This window comes from Panthera uncia, chromosome X (genome assembly GCF_023721935.1).
Source record: "Panthera uncia isolate 11264 chromosome X, Puncia_PCG_1.0, whole genome shotgun sequence".
Taxonomy (NCBI): domain Eukaryota; kingdom Metazoa; phylum Chordata; class Mammalia; order Carnivora; family Felidae; genus Panthera; species Panthera uncia.
In genome coordinates this window covers 73,540,220-73,565,469 of record NC_064817.1, presented here as the reverse complement: position 1 = coordinate 73,565,469, position 25,250 = coordinate 73,540,220, and the positions used below count along the sequence as shown (strand labels likewise).

Genomic DNA, 25,250 nt, shown 5'->3' with positions numbered 1-25,250 from the left:
GTTAATTTAGAATAAATTTCAATATAAATGCATATATTTCATATGCCTAAGAGCCACAGCCAAAAACCCTAAGTGGATCATAATTGTCAATTATGTTCTTCAGGTTCCTCAAGATTAAACGCCTTTGCCCAAAATAGTAGATAGTATTTCCCCAGAATTGGTATCTTATCCTCAAAAGTTTGGCACACATACAAGGCAGGACTGGAGAGGAAGAGGAGCACTAATCAAGTAATTCACCTTCTAAACAAAATTAAAAAGGAAGTATGCATGCCTGGTGGAAGGCTTAAACTGGATTTTAAAAACCTGCTACCCAAATATGCGTGTATAAGATAATCCAGCAATTGTTTTCTGCCTAAATATGTTTGTTAATTTCCACTTACATTATAGGTTGACCTACTTACTATTATTCCATTGTAGTCTCTTACCTGCAATAGAATCCTAATAAAGCACATTTCACTCACAAGAATAAGGGAGGCAGCAGGGTAATTAACAAAGCTAAAAAGAACCCCACGCAACATAGTGGACATTTATCCCCAGAGCATGGAAGAGGGAAAGAAGTTTGTCTTCCCTTTAAATTCAGGTGTACATATCACAATATATCAGTTCCCAGGCACAAAGACAGCCAAAAATTGGCTTTTTTTATTAGTTGTTTTCCTGGTTCTTGAGGAATATTGCTAGAGTGAGGGAAAAGTGGCTACCTATCCAATGGTCAGTTGAACCAAGTCAATTTGGAGAGTAACCTACAAACAAACTCATAAAACAAATCAGACTCTGATCTCAGTCAGGGTTACTGCAATTGTATAAGTTATATACATCACACACACAGATATATATACGCACACATATATCTCCTAGACAATATCTTTCCAAACTGAGATTCTAAGGAAGAAATATGTGTCTCATTGCCTCTCCTCCAGTGTGATTTTTCTCAGGGCAGGCAAACTTTCAAGAGTGGTTCAGAATTTCTCATGTTTATAAAGACTAGAATTTGCAAAGTATCTCATAATTTCAATGACAGGTATGTTAACTATCTGTGGCTATCAAAAAAGTGCCATTTATGATTTCTCTGCTTTTGAAGGAAGAAAAGTTAAGCTTATAACTCAGAAAGCTTAAGCAAGAATTGGTGGCAAGTTTTTATAACGGCTGGCAAAGAGGCCAAATTCTGTAGCTTCCCTGAAAGTATGGATTACTGTCAATGCTGCATTTAAGGTATTTTCAATGTTTTTGCACTTCATTTTAGTGATCCAATTAAGACAAGTGATGCTTTTCTCTTCTACTTGTCCAAACGAACATATATACATATATATATATATTTTTTTCTTTCTACTAATGTAACAAAACTTTTAACTTGAAAGACAGGATCTTGAGTGTATATATAACTCAGGGCTTACTTTATTCAATTATTTAAAACTATCACATATTTAATTTAATACATGCTAAAATGTATTATTACAACTAGGATATGTTATTATACTGAGAAGAAAAATTTATTTTGGGTAATTAAAATTATTAATCTTCCAAAACAAAACAAAATGCTTTTCAAACAAAATTAGGGAAAAAATCACACAGGAAAGTCAAGATTTTTGCAAAAGTATTTTAAAAAAATATTCAAATAAATTTATTTACTAAGCCTAATATTCCTATAATTATTTTTTGTTTCTCTGCCTAATCTGTAAGAATAAAACTTTGTTATACATAAAACAGAGCATTTGGTACTATAGAGAAGATCAGAACATCAAATTCACAGAAAGTCTGGTATCCATGTACCATGCAACTAAAACAGAGTGTAATTTAATCCAAATATCACCACACTGTATTTGAAAAAATCATTAAACTTAATCATATTAAAAAAAGTTTTCAAACATAGCGTAATCTTAGTTTTTAAATAGTATATTTAAACTTACTGTAATCTGTGCTGTTATTTAAACATAGTTATAATCTTATTTTTTTAACAAACATGTTAATAAGAGCTGGCATTTAAAGGAAGTATAATCGTATTTAAAAAAAAAAACCTTAAAGATGTAGTAATAAGACCTGTTATTTAAACACAGTATAATCTTATTTTTTAAACATAAATCTATGGTAATAAGAGCAAATCACTCAATAAACATTGAACTGTGCATGTGAATTCATAAATTGCTCTCTTTAGCACTGAATTAATCAATAACTATATTTAGCAAGAGATAATATAAGCTAAATCCAAATACAGAAAATAAGTCTAATGTAAAAATAATATAATTTTTGTTTTTGTCTCTTAGCTGGCTCCCTGACTGCATCTCTATTTTCCTAATATGTGGATATGTCAGGAAAAGCTCCCACACAACTAAAAATTTTCAAATTTTTTCTGTACCTTTTCTGCCCCCAATTAATCCATCCAGGACTGTTTTAATTTGCTTGCTGGAAAATACTACAAAAAGTCCAGTCAATATATCCATCACCATCTCTTCCTGAGCTTCAAATACAGTTAGAAAAATGGAAAAGCTCAAAGCAGTTGGAAAAGCATTGAGGTTCTAAAGGATGCCAGTTGAGATCTTCTGATGAAAAAAATCTACTTCCTACAAGTCAACAGGTTAAACTCATTCCCAGCTGGTGGCAAGGGTCTTCGAAAAATGGAATATCTTTTCACCACTTCAATTGGCAGATTTAAAATGCTCCTCATCCACAGTGGTGTAGATGTAGCCCTGGATGGTCAGATATTCAATTGCTTGCTTGATGGCCCTGTCGCTCATGCTGGGAAGCTGGGTCTGGAGCTCCTTTACATTATTGCCTTCCTATTGACGGCATTAATGAATCAAATGCAGAACTTCCTTGTGGTGGTATTTGCCATACACCGGGACATCATCCATTTTTGATGGAACAACAGGAGCACTGGGCCTAGAGGCGGTTTGGCGAGCTTTATCCAGCATCATATGTGCATTCACCGTTTCCACAATATGTGTGGTGAACTCGTTCATGTCCTCCAGGACGCGGATGTTCAATACCTCAACGCCTTTTGCATCCTTAAAATACTTGAGGATGCCGATCACTTTGACATATACTCCCACTGGAAGGGCTATCCCCTGCTTTCCTTCATTTCTTCTGAGCCACTGATAGACCTCAATAGGCGTGGTGGTCATATCGCCAATTCTGTAAATTATGTAGTTTGAAGCCCTCTCTGCCGATCTGATTATCCCCATGATAGAGACCTGGAAAACTTCAATTTCCCTGATCTTGAAGCCATTGTCAACTAGAGCACAGGTGAGCAGCTGGTTTACACAACAAAGTATAATATTCTGGGTTCGGACCCTGGACCTTGGGGAAGCTGCACCATCCTGAGATGGTCGGTCATTGCTTCCAATGGTTCCACCCACTGCAAAGGTGCTGCCATAGCTCTGAATCCCATTTTTCCTCATCTTAAGGACAGTTCAGGCAGATTAGGAGGTAGGCTTTGGCTCTATTTGGTGAGTTCCTCAGGCGGCCTCTGACTTCTACAGTGAGCTACCACAGAAAGCTTGGGAGTGCGACAACACAAGCAGCCTCACGCCCCTGTGGAACCAATCAGCTACCAGAATGCAGCTGCCTTCAGCCAATCAGGACATACCAGCTTCTCAGGTGATTCCCGCAATTCTTTGGTGTTCTCTGGTAATTGCTACACTGTATGTTAAAAGCTCCACATATAATTTCAAGCCTTTCTTGCCATCTTTATAAAAATGCATTTTTACTAGGTACCCCTTCCTTTCATTCCTAAATCCCACAACTTCTTCTATAGTCACTACTTAAATATTCATTTATTCACTCATATAATCAACTATTCAACAGAAATTTCCAGAGCACATAAGTGCACTATGATAAAGAGCTATAGGTTTACATGGAGAGGGTGCACAAAAATGGTTACTGTTCTCAAGGAACTCATATTCCTTGTTCAAGTCATTAAAACCAGAAGCATTCTAGAAGAAATGGCAAGACAGCCACTTTTGAATGATTATCATATTCAAAAGTAAGTCACATCTTACCACTGACTTCTTAAGTTTTTTTATTGTAGAATTAAAATTTTCCAGTTATTCTGACAAATGCACTATAGGTAACAATAAATACTATATTTCAATTTCTACATTAATTCAAATGACCTCTAAATTATTTTCAAGATTCTATAGGTGGATCAGAGAAATACAAAATGTGGGCCCCATTATATATTAGGAAAAACATAAATAAAATCAAAATGCCATTTCTGTACACTTTTATGTGGTAATTTCTGAACTTAAGATTGTAGCAATTTACAGGAGTATATCCAAGAATATTTTAATATTACACCAAAAATCTATTTTTCCTCATAAAACATTTTATGTTTGTTACAGTATTTTTTATGATTAATAAATAATATCAGTTATTGGATTCCACCATTGGCAAGGAACTTCTTCCTTAAAAATCCTTTGTAGTTAGAAAATAGCCTGTGTAGAGCTTTGAGTTTATTAATACTATCATTCATTTCTTTTATTGGTTAAAATAATTTAATTTTTGCTATCCCAAATTGCAAAAATATGTGAATAGTAACCCAAAACTTGTAGAATATAAAATTATATTTATTTCTCAGGTTAAAAATGAATAATATCAGAGCCAATATACTTGATTTGTTTTACAAATAAACATAGAAATTGTTAATCTGTGCATACAAATTACTGAGTAAATCCGGATACTTAACTGCTTGACCCATGTTTTTTATAATCAAAGAGAAATGAGACATCCAAGTAATATTTGGGGGTGCATGGGTGGCTCAGTCAGTTAAGCATCTGACTTCAGGTCATGATCTTATGGTTCTCTCTGCCCCCCCCCGCCCCCCGCCCGGCTCATACTCTGTCTCTCTCTCAAAAATAAATATTAAAAAAATTTAAACATCCAAGTTAATATTTGTATTCTTAAACTTGCACAATATTAGAGATCAGATTAACTATATTTTTTAAATATTTACAACCTTATACTCAAACATGGCTGTTTTATTAGCTAAATGAGAGTGTTGGTCAAAAAACCTTGAAGTTAAAATGATATAACTGATTGTATTCCTGACAATTATGTACAGTACAAATTGTATAAATCATACCAAAGCAGTAAGAATCACCTACCTGACGGGATTGCTGGTTAAAGAAACCCTCAGAGATTCAAGGCAGTTAAGAAGTTTCTCATCTGAAATACCAGATCGTAATTCATGAACATATTCTTGTGAAGACAGGGTGCATTCATGTTTGCTGTTTTTCAGCCCTCCCTATTAAAAAAAAATATCATTTTAGACAGACAACAGGTTTTTAAAAAAACTTTTAAAATAAAATACACAGAAGATGTAAATATTTTACTGTAGAAAAATGTGTGCAGAGTGCAATTAACTTAAAAATTCTTGGTTGTAGAACTGACATGGTAATATAATGTTATGTATATCTTAACAATCTCCTCATCCCCATTAAAAAAAATTACACTGCGATACTCATGGTCTGAACATGATATGGATTTGAGATAAACTGTCACTGACAGATGCTTAAATTTGCAATCCAGACACTAGCATTAATGATGGCTGGTCCTCCTAAACCCACAGGATAAACTTTTAGAAATCATCTTATTAATTTTCCTAGCTAAAATGCTTATATTCTATCCCACAAAATATAGGGAATACAATTTAACACAAAACATTGTATCACCCAAATCTATTCAAATATATCAAAGAATTAGCCTACCTCCGAAAACACATGAAAAGTTACTAAAATGTAAAACAATACAGTCTCCATTTAGCATGTTATTCAAATTAGTCTAAAGTATTCACTAATTCCAAACTTTTTTCTTCCTATGTTACTCCCATGTTGTACATTAATCTTAAAAGTCATTAAATGCATTTATCTTATAATGACTAGTTTTTACCTTAATTTCCGATATATATGGGGTTATTGCTAGAACTCATTACCCCATCGCTGCTCCTTAGCTTCATCATCTTGCTATAACTTTGTAAGCAGTTTGGGGAAAACACTGAGATTAAAACCTCATCAACACATTCATGTACTAATAACTCACAGTTTCAAATTCTAGACATACATAATCATAAGTAACCCATTCCTATATTACAAGTGTATCCCCTGAATTAAAATTCTAGTTTGCACTGCCGATGAGAATGCAAACTGGTGCAGCCACATTGGAAAACAGTATGGAGGTTCCACAAAAAATTAAAAATAGAACTCCCTTATAACCCAACAATTGCACTACTAGGAATTTATACAAAGGATAAAAAAAAATGCTCATTCGAAAGGGCACATAAACCCTAATGTTTATAACAGCTCTATCAACAATGTCCAAATTGTGGAGAACCCAAATATCCATCAACAGACGAATAAAGAAGATGTGGTGTGTGTGTATGTGTGTGTATGCATCTCTGTGTGTGTACACACACACACACACACACACATATATATAACGGGATATTACTTGGTGATCAAAAAGAATGAAATTGTGCCATTTGCAACAAAGTGGATGGTACTATAGTATATTATGATGCCAAGTGAAATAAATCATACGAAGACAAATATCATATGATTTCACTCATGTGTAATTTAAGAAACAAAATAGATGAACATAGGGGAAGGGAAGCAAATATAACATAAAAACAGAGGGAAACGAAACATAAGAGTCTTTTATTTATTTTTTAATATGAACTTTATTGTCAAATTGGTTTCCCTACAACACCCAGTGCTCATCCCAACAGGTGTCCCCCTCAATACACATCACTCACCCTCCCCTCCCTCCCACCACCCATCAACCCTCAGTTTGTTCTCAGTTTTTAAGAGTCTCTTATGTTTTGGCTCCCTCCCTCTCTAACCCTTTTTTTTTCCTTCCCCTCTCCCATGGTCTTCTGGTAAGTTTCTCAGGAGCCACATAAGAGTGAAAACATATGGTATCTCTCCTTCTCTGTATGACTTATTTCACTTAGCATAACACTCTCCAGTTCCATCCACGTTGCTACAAAAGGCCATATGTCATTCTTTCTCATTGCCATGTAGTATTCCATTGTGTATATAGACCACAAATTCTTTATCCATTCATCAGTTGATGGACATTTAGGCTCTTTCCATAATTTGGCTATTGTTCAAAGTGCTGCAATAAACATTGGGGTACAAGTGTCCCTAAGCATCAGCATTCCTCTATCCATTAGGTAAATTCCTAGCACTACTATGGCTGGGTCATAGGATAGATCTATTTTTAATTTTTTGAGGAACCTCCACACTGTTTTCCAGAGTGGCTGCACCAGTTTGCATTGCCACAAACAGTGCAAGAGGGTTCCCGTTTCTGCACATCCTCACCAGCATCTATAGTCTCCTGATTTGTTCATTTTAGCTACTCTGACTGGCATGAGGTGGTATCTGAGTGTGGTTTTGATTTGTATTTCCCTGATGAGGAGCGATGTTGAGCATCTTTTCATGTGCTTGCCGGCCATATGGATGTCTTCTTTAGAGAAGTGTCTATTCATGTTTTCTGCCCATTTCCTCACTGGATTAATCGCGTTTCGGGTGTGGAGTTTGGTGAGCTCTTTATAGATTTTGGATACTAGCGCTTTGTCCGATGTGTCATTTGCAAATATCTTTTCCCATTCCGTTGGTTGCCTTTTAGTTTTGTTGGTTGTTTCCTTTGCAGTGCAGAAGCATTTTATCTTCATGAGGTCCCAATAGTTCATTTTTGCTTTTAATTCCCTTGCCTTTGGGGATGTGTCAAGTAAGAAATTGCTGCGGCTGAGGTCAGAGAGGTTTTTTTCCTGCTTTCTCCTCTAGGGTTTGTATGGTTTCCTGTCTGGGATTTAGGTCCTTTATCCATTTGGAGTTTATTTTTGTGAATGGGGTAAGAAAGTGGTCTAGTTTCATCCTTCTGCATGTTGTTGTCCAGCACTCCCAGCACCATTTGTTAAAGAGACTGTCTTTTGTCCATTGGCTATTCTTTCCTGCTTTGTCAAAGATAAGTTGGCCATACGTTTGTGGGTCTAATTCTGGAGTTTATATTCTATTCCATTGTTCTATGTGTCTGTTCTTGTGCCAATACCATGCTGTCTTGATGATTACAGCTTTGGAGTAGAGGCTAAAATCTGGGATTGTGATGCCTCCTGCTTTGGTCTTCTTCTTCAAAATTACTTTGGCTATTTGGGGACTTTTATGGTTCAATACAAATTTTAGGATTGCTTGTTCTAGTTTCGAGAAGAATGCTGGTGCAATTTTGATTGGGATTGCATTGAGTGTGTAAATAGCTTTGGGTAGTATTGACATTTTAACAATATTTATTCTTCCCATCCATGAGCACGGAATATTTTTCCATTTTTTAATATTTTCTTCAATTTCCTTCATAAGCTCTCTATAGTTTTCAGCATACACATCTTTTACATCTTTGGTTGGGTTTATTCCTAGGTATTTTATGCTTCTTGGTGCAATTGTGAATGGGATCAGTTTCTTTATTTGTCTTTCTGTTGCTTCATTATTAGTGTATAAGAATGCAACTGATTTCTATACATTGATTTTGTATCCTACAACTTTGCTGAATTCATGTGTCAGTTCTAGCAGACTTTTGGTGGAGTCTATTGGGTTTTCCAGGTATAGTATCATGTCATCTGCAAAAAGTGAAAGTTTGACTTCATCTTGGCCAATTTTGATGCCTTTGATTTCCTTTTGTTGTCTGATTGCTGATGCTAGCACTTCCAGCACTATGTTAAACAACAGCAGTGAGAGTGGACATCCCTGTTGTGTTCCTGATCTCAGGGAGAAAGCTCTCAGTTTTTCCCCATTCAGGATATTAGCTGTGGGCTTTTAATAAATGGTTTTGATGATCAGTATGTTCCTTCCATCCCGCCTTTCTTGAGAGTTTTTATTAAGAAATGATGCTGAATTTTGTCAAATGATTTTTCTGCATCGATTGACAGGATCATATGCTTATCTTCTCTTTTTTTAATGTGATGTATGACATTGATTGATTTGTGAATGTCGAACCAGCCCTGGAGCCCAGGAATGAATCCCAATTGGTCATGGTGAATAATTCTTTTTATATGCTGTTGAATTCAATTGGCTAGTATCTTACTGAGAAGTTTTGCGTACATATTCATCAGGGATATTGCCCTGTAGTTCTCTTTATTTGTTGGGTCTCTGTCTGGTTTAGGAAGCAAAGTAATACTGGCTTAATAGAATGAGTCTGGAAGTTTTCCTTCCCTTCCCATTTTTTGGAACAGCTTGAGAAGGATAGGTATTATCTCTGCTTTAAATGTCTCATAGAATTCCCCTGGGAAGCCATCTGTTCCTGGACTCTTATTTGTTGGGAGATTTTTGATGACTGATTCCATTTCTTCGCTGGTTATGGGTCTGTTCAAGCTTTCTATTTCCTCCTGATTGAGTTTTGGAAGTGTGTGGGTATTTAGGAATTTGTCCATTTCTTCCAGGTTGTCCAGTTTGTTGGCATATAAGTTTTCCTAGTATTCCCTGATAATTGCTTGTATCTCTGAGGGACTGGTTGTAATAATTCCATTTTTATTCATGATTTTATCTGTTTGAGTCCTCTCCCTTTTCTTTTTGAGAAGCCTGGCTAGAGGTATATCAATTTTGTTTATTTTTTCAAAAAACCAACTCTTGGTTTCATTGATCTGCTCTAGACTTTTTTTAGATTCTATATTGTTTATTTCTGCTGTGATCTTTATTATTTCTCTTCTTCTGCTGGGTTTTGGGTGTGTTTGCTGTTCTGCTTCTATTTCCTTTAGGTGTGGTGTTAGATTTTTGTATTTGGGATTTTTCTTGTTTCTTGAGATAGGCCTGGATTGCAATGTATTTTCCTCTCAGGACTGCCTTCGCTGCATCCCAAAGCATTTGGATTGTTGTATTTTCATTTTAATTTCTTTTCATATATTTTTTTTTTATTTCTTCTCTAATTGCCTGGTTGACCCATTCATTATTTAGTATGGTGTTCTTTAACCTGCAGGCTTTGGACCATTTCCAGTCTTTTTCCTGTGGTTGATTTCAAGTTTCATAGCATTGTGGTCTGAAAATATGCATGGTATGATCTCAATTCTTTTGCATTTATTGAGGGCTGTTTTGTGACCCAGTATGCGATCTATCTTGGAGAATGTTCCACGTGTACTTGAGAAGAAAGTATATTCTTTTGCTTTGGGATGCAGAGTTCTAAATATATCTGTCAAGTCCATCTGATCCAATGTATCATTCAGGGCCCTTGTTTCTTTATTGATCCTGTGTCTAGATAATCTATCCATTGTTGTAAGTGGAGTATTAAAGTCCCCTGCAATGACCACATTCTTATCAGTAAGGTTGCTTATGTTTGTGATTGTTTTATATATTTGGGGCTCCGGTATTCAGCGCATAGACATTTATAATTGTTAGCTCTTCCTGATGGATAGACCCTGTAATTATTATGTAACGCCCTTATTCATCTCTTGTTACAGACTTTAATTTAAAGTCTAGCTTGTCTGATATAAGTATGGCTACTCCAGCTGTCTTTTGACTTCCAGTGGCATGATAGATAGTTCTCCATTCCCTCACTTTCAATCTGAAGGTGTCCTCAGGTCTCAAATGAGTTTCTTTTAGACAGAAAATAGATGGGTCTTGTTTTTTAATCCATTCCGATACCCTATGTCTTTTGGTTGGAGCATTTAGTCCTTTTACATTTAGTGTTATTTTGAAAGATATGGGTTTAGAGTCATGGTGATGTCTGTAGGTTTCATGCTTGTAGTGATGTCTCTGGTACTTTGTGGTCCTTGCAACATTTCACTCACAGAATCCTCCTTAGGATCTCTTGTAGGGCTGGTTTAGGGGTGATGAATTCCTTCAGTTTTTGTTTGTTTGGGAAGACCTTTATCTCTCCTTCTATTCTGAATGACAGACTTGCTGGATAACAGATTCTCGGCTGCATATTTTTTTCTGTTCATCACATTGAAGATTTCCTGCCATTCCTTTCTGGCCTGCCAAGTTTCAGTAGATAGTTCTGCCACTAGTCTTATTGGTCTCTTTTTATATGTTAGAGGTGTTTATCCCTAGCTGCTTTCAGAATCTTCTTTTTATCCGTGTATTTTGCCAGTTTCACTATGATATGTCATGCAGAAGATCGATTCAAGTTACGTCTGAAGGGACTCTCTGTGCCTCTTGGATTTCAATGCCTTTTTCCTTCCCCAGATCAGGGAAGTTCTCAACTATGATTTGTTCAAGTACACCTTCAGCCCCTTTCTCTCTCTCTTCTTTTTAGGAATTCCTATGATATGGATATTGTTCGTTTGACTGCATCACTTAGTTCTCTAATTCTCCCCTCATATTCCTGGATTTTTTTATCTCTCTTTTTCTCAGCTTCCTCTTTTTCCATAATTCTATCTTCTAATTCACCTATTCTCTCCTCTGCCTCTTCAATCCGAGCTGTGGTCACCTCCATTTTATTTTGCACCTCAATTATAGCATTTTTTAGCTCCTCATGACTATTTCTTAGTCTCTTGATCTCTGTAGCAATAGATTCTCTGTTGTCCTCTATACTTTTTTTAAGCCCAGCAATTAATTTTATTACTATTATTCTGAATTCTTGTTCTGTCATATTGCTTAAATCATTTTTGATCAATTCATTAGCTGTCGCTACTTCCTGGAATTTCTTTGGAGGAGAATTTTTCCGTTTCGTCATTTTGGATAGTCCCTGGCATGGCACAGAACTGCAGGGCACTTCCCCTGTGCTTTCTGGAGTAAGTTGTGTTGGTGGGTGGGGCCGCAGTCAGTCCTGATGTCTGCCCCCAGCCCACCACTGGGGCCACAGTCAGAGCGGTGTTTACCTTATCTTCTCCTCTCCCAGGGGCAGACTCACCATGGCAGGACTCACTGTGGAGTGGTGTGGCCCCTCTCTGGGCTACTTGCACATTGCTAGGCTTGTGGTGCTGCTTCTATGGGATCTGGGGTATTAGCCGGGGTGGATCCACAAGGTGCACAGGGGCAGGAGGGGCAGGCTTAGCTCGCTTTGCTGTTGGTGGTCCCCTGCGGGAGGGGCCCTGCAGCACCAGGAGGGAAGCAGGCAGACCAGTCAGAGGGATGGATCCACAGAAGCACAGCATTGGGTGTTTGCATGGTGCAAGCAGGTTCGGTGATGGGCACTGGTTCCCTTTGGGATTTCGGCTGGGGGATGAGAGAAGGAGATGGCACTTCCCAGCGCCTTTGCTCCCCCGAGCTGAGCTTTGTCTTACAGGGCTCAACAACTCTCCCTCCCAGTGTCCTCTCACCCTCCTGCTCTCTGAGCAGAGCTGTTGACTTATAACATTCCAGATGTTAAGTCCCACGGGCTGTCAGAACTCACAGAGTCCAGACCCTCCACTTTTGCAAGCCAGAGAGACTCGGGGTTTCTGCCTTGCCAGGCGGGCTACCCCTCCACTGCCCCGGCTCCCTCCTGCCAGTCCGTGTATTAAGCACCACCTCTCAGCCCTTCCTACCCTCTTCCATGGGCCTTTTGTCTATGCTTGGCTCCAGAGAGTTAGTTCTTCTAGTCTTCTGGCAGCTTTTTGGGTTATTTAGGCAGATGTGGGTGGAATCTAAGTGATCAACAGGACACAGTGAGCCCAGCATCCTCCTACGCCGCCATCTTTCAAGCTTACTTTTCCATAAGAGTCTTTTAAATACAAAGAACAAACTGAGGGTTGCTAGAGGGGAGTTAGGTGGGGGGATGGGCTAAATGAGTGATGGGCATTAAAGAGGTCACTTGTTGGGATGAGCACTGGGTGTTATATGTAAGTGATAAATCACTAAATTCTATTCCTGACATCATTATTACCCTACATATTAACTAACTTGGATTTAAGTAAAAATAAAACAAAAATTTTACTTTGAGTCCCACTTTCCAAGTTCATACTAATTACACTTAGTTTCTGTAAGTATCTAAGCTAGAATAAGGAAAGATTTGTTTTTTCCAATTTAGTAGAAGTCATATCATTAGAAGATACAAAATTTAAAAAACAATGTGTATGGCACTTGGGTAGCTCAGTCGGTTGGGCATCTGACTTTGGCTCAGGTCATGATCTCATGGCTTGTGAGTTTGAGCCCCGTGTCAGGCTCTGTGCTGACAGCTCAGAACCTAGAGCCTGCTTTGGATTCTCTGTCTCCCTCTCTCTTTGTTCCTCCCCCATTCATGCTCTGTTTCTCTCAAAAATAAATAAACATCAAAAAAATTAGTGTTAATAATGAGAAATGGATTTCCTAGGGTTTCAAGGTGTTTGTCTTTTATTGAGAATCATTCCTGAATATAGAAATTGTAGATCATTCTTAATGTCTGAATTGTTTTTAAATTCCACTGAATAGGAAATAAATGTTTGAAGTCTGATAAAGTCTTATAGGGGAATTGTATTCCCTTATAGTGCTGCAGCACTATCACTACTATAGTACTTAAGACTTTGGGACAGAGGTCATTATTTGTGTCTATCACTCTTCTAGACACTGAACTCCATGTATGCTAAGAATCTAACACAGTGACTCAATTTAGTGAGCTTCAACAGAAGTGTAGTATTATTGAATCTGTCCACAACAATTACAGAACAATGCAATTTCATAATTTTAACCCAAATATTTTGTGTAATGCACACTAACTTGATTTTTCTTCCTTTTTTTAGTGTATACAGATATTCAAGAATTCTACTACTGAATGAATCATGACATAGATGGCAAAGTAAAACCATCATCATGAAATCATTTCCACATTTGTATAACTTATTTACCCAACTCTTAAGGCTGCAGATCCAAGCTAACATTTATAGCATGAAATGTTATAAGTCAGCAGTCACAGTTCATTTTCATATGATCCTCAAACTCATTGTCTTAATTAATGGATAATAAGACCCTACTAATCTTTCCCTGGAAGCTTGTACATGAGTTTATTACTGTAAATGACCTTTGTATTTGCTGTTTTCTATGCCTGGAGGATTCATACTCCTGACCTCTATATTGCTAACTCATCATCAAAGTCTCAGCCCAACATTCCTCTCCCCACCACTCTCATCATCATGTCATTTTTAATCTCATTTACAGTATTAACTCTATGTAGGTTTATATTGTTTAGCACTTTACTAGAATCTTGCCTACCTTATTCACCACTGTGTCTCCAGATTTTAACACAATGCCTGGCACACAGTAAGTACTCAGAACATATTTCTTGAATGAATGAATGAATGAATGAATGGTGAATAAACAAATGGGTTAATGTCTGATGAGTTTCAGCATGCTGAAACTTCAGAACTTAGTTTAGTTTTGCTTCACAATATTAGCCTTCTGAGATGTTACAATATATTCAGAAATGCAAGTGTAGAATACGTAAGTTGAGACTATATATGGCATCCTACAAACAGCTCAAACTGCCATAGAGTTTGAATTGTGGCCTTCTTACTTACCCTCTAGGTAATTGTTGAGCAGGCTATTCAACTAATCTCTAAAAATCTGTTTGCTCATCCACAATATAGGGTAATAAACATGGACCCCTCATGTTTATTATGGGGATTAAGTAAGACAAATCATATAAAGTGTTTAAAACATACATTCCATATGTGCTGTCTCAAAGACAAAGTAAACTTCTCAGAAATGGTTATTCCCTTCTATATGGTCATGTCTGAGATATTCCTCATGGAACAAGTAAGACAGCCCAAAACCTTGGGAATCCCTATTCCTCCAAGTCTTAGAATCAGGTTTAATTATGTAATTTAGGATACTTGGCGGTCATAAGGAGTGGAAGCAATCTAATGGAGCAATACAAAAAATAACCTTATAAAACAAATCCCTTTTACCAAGCTTTCAAGGGTCTTAACGTAAGTTCATATTTGAAGATTATAAAAACATAATAGCATATCAAGGAGGGGATTATGCTTAAATATCAGCTCTTCTAACAGCCTCGTTACAGAAATAATCAAGGTGACTGTCCAAGTTCACAATTCGTGAGTCTGCAAGAATAAAACACTAATATTCTGGTGCTCAGGTTACTCGTTTTCCAATATATGTCATTTTCTGAATGTCACTTTTTGAATAAAAAATTGAAGTTACAAGTATTTAATTCTGAAATCTCTATTAAAAATGCCAAGGTATCTTCAACACAACCAATATGGTGCAAAATAATGTTCAAGAAATCACCTAAAAACAAAACAGTGCAATAGATTAAACTAATTCTCACTATATTTAATAGGGCTGTCATATAAGAATGACTTATTATTAACACCCTGTTCTGATACTGAACAAAGGAAACAACTAGATAATGCAGAGATAATAATGGAAATTTTAATTAGGTGCTCTGTATGAGATTAATGAAAATTACCACTGTGCCCATTTGATCTTTAAAAAATAATGCAAAGCTAGCAATTATCATACATCATGCTTTTCCAAAGCTAGGCTAACAAAAAGCTTCCCTAAATTGAAACCATTCCTTAATTTGAAAATCATTAAGATAGAGATACTTGTCAGTGTGACTATGCTTATATTTTCTAAGATACCACAAATACACACACACACACACACACACACACACACACACACACACTGTGGGCCACTTTAATAATTACATTCTGTTAACTCTGACATCAAATGCTAGTATCAAAACCAAATAAATAATATTCCAAAAAGAACATTTTAGGTTTGCATAGGATATACTACTAGATATTTTTTATTTATAAGTTTTTATTTTAATTCCAATTAGTAAGTATACAGTGTTATATTATTATAGGTGTACACCATGGTAATTCCATACTTCAATACAACACTCTGTGCTTATCCCAACAAGTGCACTCCTTAATCCCCATTACTTATGTAACCCATCTCCCTGCCTCTGGTAGCCATCCCTTCCCTGTAATTAAAAGTCTGTTTCTTGATTTGCCTCTCTCATTCTCTCTTATTTTTTCCCTATTGCTTGTTTGTTTTGTATCTTAAATGCCACATGAATGAAATGACATGATATCTGTCCTTCACTAACTGGCTTATTTCACTTAGTATAATACTCTCTAGCTCTATCCATGTCACTGCAAAGGCAAGATTTCATTCTTTTTTTATGGTGGAGTAATTTTCCATTGTAAATATATGCACCACATCTTCTTTATCCATTAGTCAGCTGATGGACACTTGGGCTATTTCCATAATTTGGCTATTGTAAATAATGTTACTGTAAACATAGGAGTGCATATATACATTTGAATCAATATTTTTGAATTCTTTGGGTAAATATACTAAGTAGTGCAATTGCTGCATCATAGGATAGTTCTATCTTTAACTTTTTGAGGAAACTCCATACTGTTTTCCAGAGTGAAGGCAACAGTTTACATCCCCACCAACAGTGGAAGAGGGTTCCCATTTCTCCACAACCTTGCCAACACCTATTGTTTCTTGTGCTTCTCACAGGTGTGAAGTGATATCACATTATACTTTTCATTTGCATTTCCCTGATGATCAGTGATGCTGAGCATCTTTTCATGAGTCTGTTGGCCATCTGTAAGTCTTCTTTGGAAAAATGTATATTCATGCTTTCTATGATTTTTTTAACTGGATTATTTGTTTTTTTGAGTGTTGAGTTTTATAAGTTCTTTATTATAGATTTTGGATACTATCCCTTTAAGTTCTTTACAGATTTTGGATACTAACCCTTTATTAGATACACCATTTATACGTATATTCTCCCACTCAATAGGTTCTCTTTTAGTTCTGTTGTTTCCTTAACAGTGCAGAAGCTTTTATTTTGGTGTAGTCCCAATAGTTTATTTTTGCTTTTGTTTCCCTTGCCGCAGGAGATACATCTAGAAAGAAGTTACTACAGCCAATGTCAAAGAGGTTACTGCCTGTGTTCTTCTCTAGGATTTTTATGGTTTCAGGTCTCACATTTAGGTCTTTGATCCACTTTGAATTTGTTTTTGTGTATGGTGTAAGAAAGTGGTCCTGTCTCACTCTTTTGCGTGTTGCTGTACAGTTTCCCAAACATCATTTGTCAAAGACACTGTCTTTTTTCCCATTGAATGCTCTTTCTGGCTTTGTCAAAGATTAATTGGCCATATAATTGTGGATTCACTTCTGAGTTTTCAATTCTGTTCTATTGTTCTTTCTGTCTGTTTTTTGTGCTGGTACCTTACTACCTTGATCACTACAGCTTTGTAATATAATTTGGAAGTCCTGAATTGTGATGCCTGAAGCTTTGCTTTTCATTTTAAAGATTGCTTTGGCTGTTACAGGTCTTTTGTGGTTCCATACAAATTTTAGGATCGGTGGTTCTAGCTTTCTGATAACGGCCAGTGGTATTTAGATAGGGATTGCAATAAATGTGTAGACTGCTTTGGGTACTATAGACATTTTAACACTATTTGCTCTTCTAATTCATGAGCATGGAATGTCTCTCCATTTCTTTGTGCCCTCTTGAATTTCTTTGATCAGTTTTTATATAGTTTTCAGAGTACAGGTCTTTCACCTCTTAGATTAGGTTTATTCCTAGGTATCTTATTATTTTGGGTACAATTGTAAATGGGATTGTTCAGTAAAAGTTTTACTTCTTCCTAACCAATTTGGATGCCTTTTATCTCTTTTTGTTGTGTGATTGCTGTGGCTAGGACTTCCAGTACTATGTTGAATAAAAGTAGTGAGGAATGGACATCCTTGTCTTCTTCCTGACCTTAGGAGAAAAGCTCTCCATTTTTCCCCATTAAGGATGATGTTAGATGTGGGTTTTTCATAGATGACCTTTATTATGTTGAGGTATGTTCCCTCTAATCCTACTCTGTTGAGGGTTTTTATCATATATGGATGCTGTACTTTGTCGAATGCTTTTTCTGCATCTATTGAAATGATCACATGGTTCTTATCCTTTCATTTATTGATGTGATGTATCACATTGATTGACTTATGAATACTGAACCACCATTCCAGCCTAGGAATAAACCCCACTTGATCATGTGAATCATTTTTTTTAGTGCATTGCTGAATTGGGTTTGCTAGTATTTTATTAAGAAATTTGGCATCGATGTTCATCAGGATATTGGCCTGTAGCTTTCTTTTTCTGTGGTGTCTTCATCTGGTGTTGGTATGAGAAAGATTTTATTTTTAATGGGCTTATATTTTGCTCAAATTTGAGAAACTGTCAGTAAAAGGCGCTGGAAAGATTTAGGCGGTGGGGTGACATATATATCTGTATTCTAAATGATGGGGTGGACAGGGAGGTAGAAAATCAGCTGGGGGAGATAATGGAAGCATATTTGACTCTTTTAAATTCATCAGGGAAGCATATGATGATGTGCTATAAATGCTGCAGTGGATTAGAGATTCATTTAGGACATACACTTATTTTACCTAGGTAAGTGAATGGGGATGCTGGGCTAGGTAAGACAGAAAAACTAAAATGTTAATCAGGTTTAAGCAACCCCTCTGAGCTCAGTGATACTGTTACCTTCATTTTTACAGAACAGGAAACTGAGGTTTAGAATACTTGGGCAAGATCAGATTACTAGTAAGTGGTAGAATTTGATCCCAAGTCTCTCTGACTCTGAGGCCCGTGTGCTTAAGCACTAAGCAACTAAGCCTCCAAATCAGTATTGATAAATTTGAATTCAAGATAAATTCCCATACAGATAAACTCCTAATAGTGCAACTTCTGTGTTGTAGGGTAGTTATACTTTTATCTAATTTTTTTTTACATTTATTTATTTTTGAGACACAGAGAAAGACGGAGCACAAGCTGCGGATGGGCAGAGAGGAAGGGAGACACAGAATCTGAAGCAGGCTCCAGGCTCTGAACTGTCAGCACAGAGCCCGACACAGGGCTCGAACTCACAAATCACAAGATCCTGATCCGAGCCAAAGTTGGACGCTCAACCGACTGAGCTACCCAGGTTCCCCTAGGGTAGTTCTATTTTTAATTTTTTGAGCAATTGCCCTACTAGGAATTTATCCAAAGAATATAAAAATTCTGATTCAAAGGGGTACATGCACCCCAATATTTATAGCAGCACTATAAACAATAACCAAATTATGGGAAAAGCCCAAATGTCCATCAACTGATGAATGGATAAAGAAGATGTAGTGTGTGTGTGTGTGTGTGTGTGTGTGTGTGTGCAATGGAATAGTACTCAGCAATGAAAAAGAATGAAATCCTGCTATTTACAACAACGTGGATGAACTAGACAGAATTATGCTAAGTGAAATAAGTCAGAGAAAGACAGATAACAGGCTTTTACTCATATGTGGAATTTGAGAAACACAAAGATGAACATAGGGGAAGAGAAGGAAAAATAAGATAAAAACAGAGAGGGATACAAATCATAAGAGACTCTTAAATACAGAGAACTGAAGGTTGCTGGAAGGCTGGTGGGGAGATGGGCTAAATGGGTGGTGGGCATTAAGGAGGGTGCTTTTCAGGATGATCACTGGATGTCATATGTAAGCAATGAATCACTGGGTTCTACTCCTGTAGCCAAGACTACACTGTATGTTATCTAGCTTGAATTTTAAAATTTTAAGAAAATCAGGGAAGTGTTTACATTTAGAAGCAGACAGGAGGAAGTACAAAATACAGTATTTTAGAGATAGACAACAGTGAGAGGGAGAGGATATTTTAATTTGTATATATGCACCTGAACACTCAATTTTGCCTTTATGTGATCTGATCTCTAAAAAATTATCACACCATTAATAGTGACAGATTTTACAATAAAATCAACTAGTCCATAAATGTTCAGTGTATTTAAAGATACTGATATATTTGGGATAAAATAGTACTTTCGTAAGACAGTTTTCTGGTTGGTGTTTAAAAGAAGAATTTGTTTACATTAGTATATGTAAATTCTAAAAATACTTGAAGCTGATCTTTCTTGGTTTCATTTCAATAAACTGATTTTATCTAGCCACATCAAACATTTGTATATTTTTTAATGGTAGTGATTGATTTATACATTATTCAAGCTTTTTTGTGATAAATAATCTATGCTGCATGAGAACAAATTCTATTTCTCAAATAGTATACAAAGAGTATCACAAAATACCTCTTGCTCAAAGCCATAGCCTAACTTGAAAGAACAACCTGATGAGAATACCGAGCTAGTACTTGAGCATGCAGTCTTCATAGGGTTTTTTATAAAAGTATAAACAATGTTCTGGCTCAAAAGGACCACATATCATTCAGTTAGAGGTTACGCCAATAGAAGCAGCAGTATAATTTTACCCAATATGATGGCATTACTTTCATAGATTACCAACCATTTTTCCTGGTAGCATTCTTACCTCTAAAGTCCTAAGTTGTGAATATGAACATAAGAAAACACATATTCTTGTTTCATCAAAATGATTATTCTAAAAATAATATTACTTCGTGTTCCACATTTGATGTTTTATTATTTCCGCATGTCATCTATTTCTTAGAGAGGAAATTAATATAATCTAACACTTCAACACACACACACACACACACACACACACACACACACACACATCTCTAAAAGGCTTCATTTCCTTCTATTGCTACCCAAAGTAAAATGTCGATGTTAAATATCCTCAATAGTTAAGATAATGAGTAATGTCTTTATAAATCCCCTTCACAAAAAGAATGAATCTTTCAACCTATCAAATATATTCAGTGAGGGATTTGTACAGCAAAGAATAAAAAGTACAATTTGTGGGTAACGATTAAGTATATCTTTACAAATAAAACAATTTACACTATACAGCCCTGACATCAGTCAGAGGGCTTTGTTGCCAATTCATATTCATTTAAACAACACAAAGCAAAACAACAAAAAAATCTCAGCCATCTGGAACTCAGTAGGTTAATGCAGTATTTTGACATTTCCAACTAGTATAACTAAGGGTAAAATACTTTCAAAAGAAGAAGCTGCTATGTGTCTTTAGGAAAAAATAAGGGATCTTCCAAAAACAAAAAACCTTAAGATTTCTTATGCTTCTTCAAAAGTTGTGGCTTGTCATTTGCAAGTATTAATAATTTTATGCAGATCCACTTAGTCAAAAATATAAGAGTTTGTAGGAAGAGTAAGACATTATCCTAAACACTGAGAAGAATGGGAACATGCATTAAAGTTTCTGTCTGGCAAGATATATTCATGCAATATCAAAGTCTGATCCCATCTCTAATAGCATGCATACTCATAAATTGCATTTATATACAAAACTAACACATTATAATTTATTTATTTAATATAGTGGGAGGAAACTAACTTTGGAGTCATTGAGATTTGGTTTTCAATCCAGAATCTGCTACTTAAAACTGTACTGTGGTGCCTGGGTGGCTCTCAGTCAATTAAGCATCTGACTTCGGCTCAGGTCATGATCTCACAGATCATGAGTTCAAGCCCCGTACTGTTAGCAAAGAGCCTGCTTGGAATTCTCTTTCTCTCCCTCTCTCTTTGCCCCCCCCCCCCGCCAGAAAATAAATAAACTTTAATAAAAGGAATGTTTAGGTGTACAAGTAACAATTTTTCAGAGTTTATTATGTCTTAAAAAATTCTTTTGAGGATTTAAATATAAATAAATGTAAAGTGTCTAGCACTATGCCTTGCATATAACTAGCTATACAATGGATATTTATTACCTCTCGTATCATCATCAACATCCAACTACCTTTTATAAAAATTTTTAACTATTGTTGACATACACTTACAATAATTTCAGGTTAACATCTAATTTCTTGAGTGTACTATGTGCTGTGCTCACTTTGGCAGTACATATACTAAAATTCAGTGTACCATGTGCCACTCACTGTACTAACAACTCACTTTACATTTATTATCCTAATCCTTATCAACAACTTACAACAATCCTTACAACTCTGCAAAGCAGTAATTATCCTCAATTTACAAATGAGAAAACTGAAGCTCACAAAAGAAATTTATCTGAGGTCACACAGCTAGTAAGCAGTAGAAATTCAAACTCTGGTCTCTTTGAAGTCCTTGCTGGGGCCTACAAAGCCCTGTGAAATTTTGCCCCTTCCTACCTTTTACAAATTTATCTGACTCCATCCACCATCCCTATTCACTCCTCTCCAACCACACTGGTCCCTTATCTGGCACTCAAATGTTCTAAGCTCATTCCCACATTAAGGCCTTCAAAAGTATTCTTCCCCTATGCTCTTGGAAAGCTCTTTCCCTGAATTTGTGCATGGTTGTCTCCTTCCCATTATTCAAATACCACCTGCTCACATAAGCCTTCAATTACTCTGCTATAAGATGCATCCCACCATTAAAATAGCATGCCACAACAACCACCTCACTCTGTTTTATTCTTTTGGGGGCTCTTACTACAGACTGGCATTTTCTTTGTTTTCTCATCTACCCAGTGAGAACAAACTTCTCACCTTCAGTCAGATTCTCTTACTTTTAGAAGGCTATACCATCCATGAGTCCTGGAAACAACTCTCTCAATTCCTAATGTTACACAAAACTGTAAATCAATCCTCATTTTTCATCACACTGAGACCCATAAATCAGTCCATTTGATCTGTCTGGTCTCCCGATCAGTAAACATCTCATATATATCATTTTAGATAAGCAGAAGGTATTGTGGGAGATTGTTAGACTAGCTCGCCAATTAAAACACAATACCAGTAATAGTAAGGAGGCAGTGTGCTAAAGAGGGAGACTTACCCAAGTAGATATTATGGCACTTAGACTTTAAGCTTTGTTCAATCACCGGTTGCTTTGTGCCATTAGACACACGAAGGTTCTGTGGGTGAATCTGTTCCCTCCCCTTATGAAAATAAGGTTGTTAGGCTAGAAGACTATCTCTAAGGTTATGTGCACATTAAACATTCCAGAGTGTGGGGATAAAATAAGAATTAAAGATATTATGTGAGGACTTTAAAAAAGAGTGGCCCCTATCAAAACAAAAAAATGGAGAAGTACACACATCCCTGAAAGCCTAATTTATCCCCAAAAGTGATATCCCATTGAGACTCTGAACTGCCAAAATTTCACTTTCTTCTTTGACCCTGCATAGATACCAAGAGGTAAAGATATTACTGACTCTCAAGATTACTTACTGCTCCATCATCAGTCTCCTAACTCTTTACTTTATCCACCAGCCACTGTAAGTTTTACTCATTAAGCAAACTTCCTCAAGGGCAGTAACTTTTTTGTCATGATTTACATATTTTTTTAAGAAAATATGTATTACTCAGCATGTGATATACTTTCTATTACTAAACTTTTAAAAATCCTAGGGTTGGGGCGCCTGGGTGGCTCAGTCGGTTGGGCGTCCAACTCCGGCTCAGGTCATGATCTCGCGGTCCGTGAGTTCGAGCCCTGCGTCGGGCTCTGTGCTGACAGCTCAGAGCCTGGAGCCTGTTTCAGATTCTGTGTCTCCCTCTCTCTCTGACCCTCCCCCGTTCATGCTCTGTCTCTCTCTGTCTCAAAAATAAATAAACGTTAAAAAAAAATTAAAAAAAATCCTAGGGTTGGTAGAGGAGCTTCTTTGCTCCCATATATTTGTCATTTAATGAAGCACACAAATCTCAATGGGGAGGATATTTTTATAAGAAATATCATAGAGATGAGTACATTTATTGATGTAGATCTCACAACTAATTTGTGACAATTCAGACAATATGGTATGTGCCATCACCACTAAATACGGTAAAAAGATTTAAACTATTTTGAAATATTAATGACCAAGGTATTTCTCTCGGAATACTAAAAATTTCTGCACACCCATTATCAAACTGGCTGTCTCTGAAAACAAAAATGAAACAAAAATTAAAGGTCAAAAGTTCTACTTGCATCCCAGAACATAATTACTGCCATGGCTTTACACAAAGCGTAAGTTCTTGGTGATCAAAACAGAACCACTTTAAAATATCTAGACCCAGTATAGCCTGTATATCAGAAATGTGAATCTTTTTTCTTTTTTAATGTGAATTTATTCTTGAGAGAGAGAGAGACAGAGTGTGAATGGGGGAGGGTCAGAGAGAGAGAGAGAGAGAGAGAGAGAGAGAGAGACAGGGAGACACAAAATCTGAAGTAGGCTCCAGGCTCTGAGCTATCAGCACAGAGCCCAACATGAGGCTCAAACTCACCAACTGTAAGATCATGACCTGAGCCGAAGTTGGACACTTAACTGACTGAGCCACCTAGGTGTCCCCAGAAATGTGAATCTTGAAGACTGATGAATGCTTTGAATTCTTGGAAGAGTGTGGTGGACACATGAAATATTATTTTTATCTAATATATTGTTTCAAAGAACCTTGTAACTCCTGCAGTATAGTAATTTCATGGAAGCAGATGACCTTTATGTATTGCTTTTTACTTCACCCATAATTTCTTCATTAAATATTTACTAAGCAGCTACTGTGTGTGAGACACCAGGTATACAATATGTCTAAGACACAGCCCCCATCCTCAAGAAGCCCAAAGTCAGACTGAACAGTATTTTCTCTACCAGGAGAATTTTTAATGAAAATTTCCAAATGAGGCTTAGTGATTATTTAAATGTGTCAATGAAATATTTGACTCATTCCAAGATTTCAACTATTTTTAGAAAATACTCATCCTGATTTGAAAAAGTGAGATCAATTTATAGACAGAAGTTTGCCAAATTAAGAAAAAATATTGACTGAAGCAATGAGAATAAAGAAATTATTTTAGGCCATCATTTCATATTCAGTTCCTTAAATGAAAATATCACAAATCAGTAAAGCAAAATAATATTATACTGTTTTTAGATTCCCTGTGTTAAACCATGGTGAATTTAAGAATTGATTTCCCTTCTTACATTTTAATGTAATATATGATAAACTCAAGAATATATCTAAAGTGATGTAAATTATAAAGCATAAACTAATTGCTCATAGTGCAATGTCACATTTTGATACATTTGGAGAAATACTGCAGCCAATCTATATTTTGTATAAGTAACCAAAGGCTTTAAATTAATAAATTAGATTAGAAATATAAAAGTTTGAAAATATAACAATTAATTTCTACTTTCAAAATTTAGAGGACTTTAGTTTGGGGTCTCTAATGGCAGAATTCTTTTGGAAGGACACAAAATATATTCAGAAAACATTGCATTAATCCTTCTAGCATCCCTGCAAGGTGAAACATATTATTCCCATTTTACAGAGTGGGCAACTTCTTTAATGAAATTTGGCCATGATACACAATAACTAATAAAGCTGGGAGTTGAGCTTAGGGCATCTGATATCAACTCCAGTGTCCTATCTATTAGTCACACTCTCTCATCACTTTGGCATTTCTCATTGTCCTAAAATGCAGTACACGATCGCTTATTCTTCAAAGTACTACC

At 36.3% G+C, this 25,250-nt stretch overlaps 1 protein-coding gene across 6 annotated transcripts in view; it reads right to left on the bottom strand.

Annotated features, from left to right (window-relative positions):
• The window catches only part of DIAPH2 (diaphanous related formin 2), a 974,644-nt gene that overhangs the window by 760,603 nt on the left and 188,791 nt on the right, over window positions 1-25,250 (bottom strand). For all 6 annotated transcript variants that reach the window (XM_049644714.1, XM_049644715.1, XM_049644712.1 and 3 more), the window contains one exon: window positions 5,097-5,236. In XM_049644714.1, coding sequence (XP_049500671.1) covers window positions 5,097-5,236 — 140 coding nt within the window. The remainder of the gene's footprint in view (window positions 1-5,096; window positions 5,237-25,250) is intronic.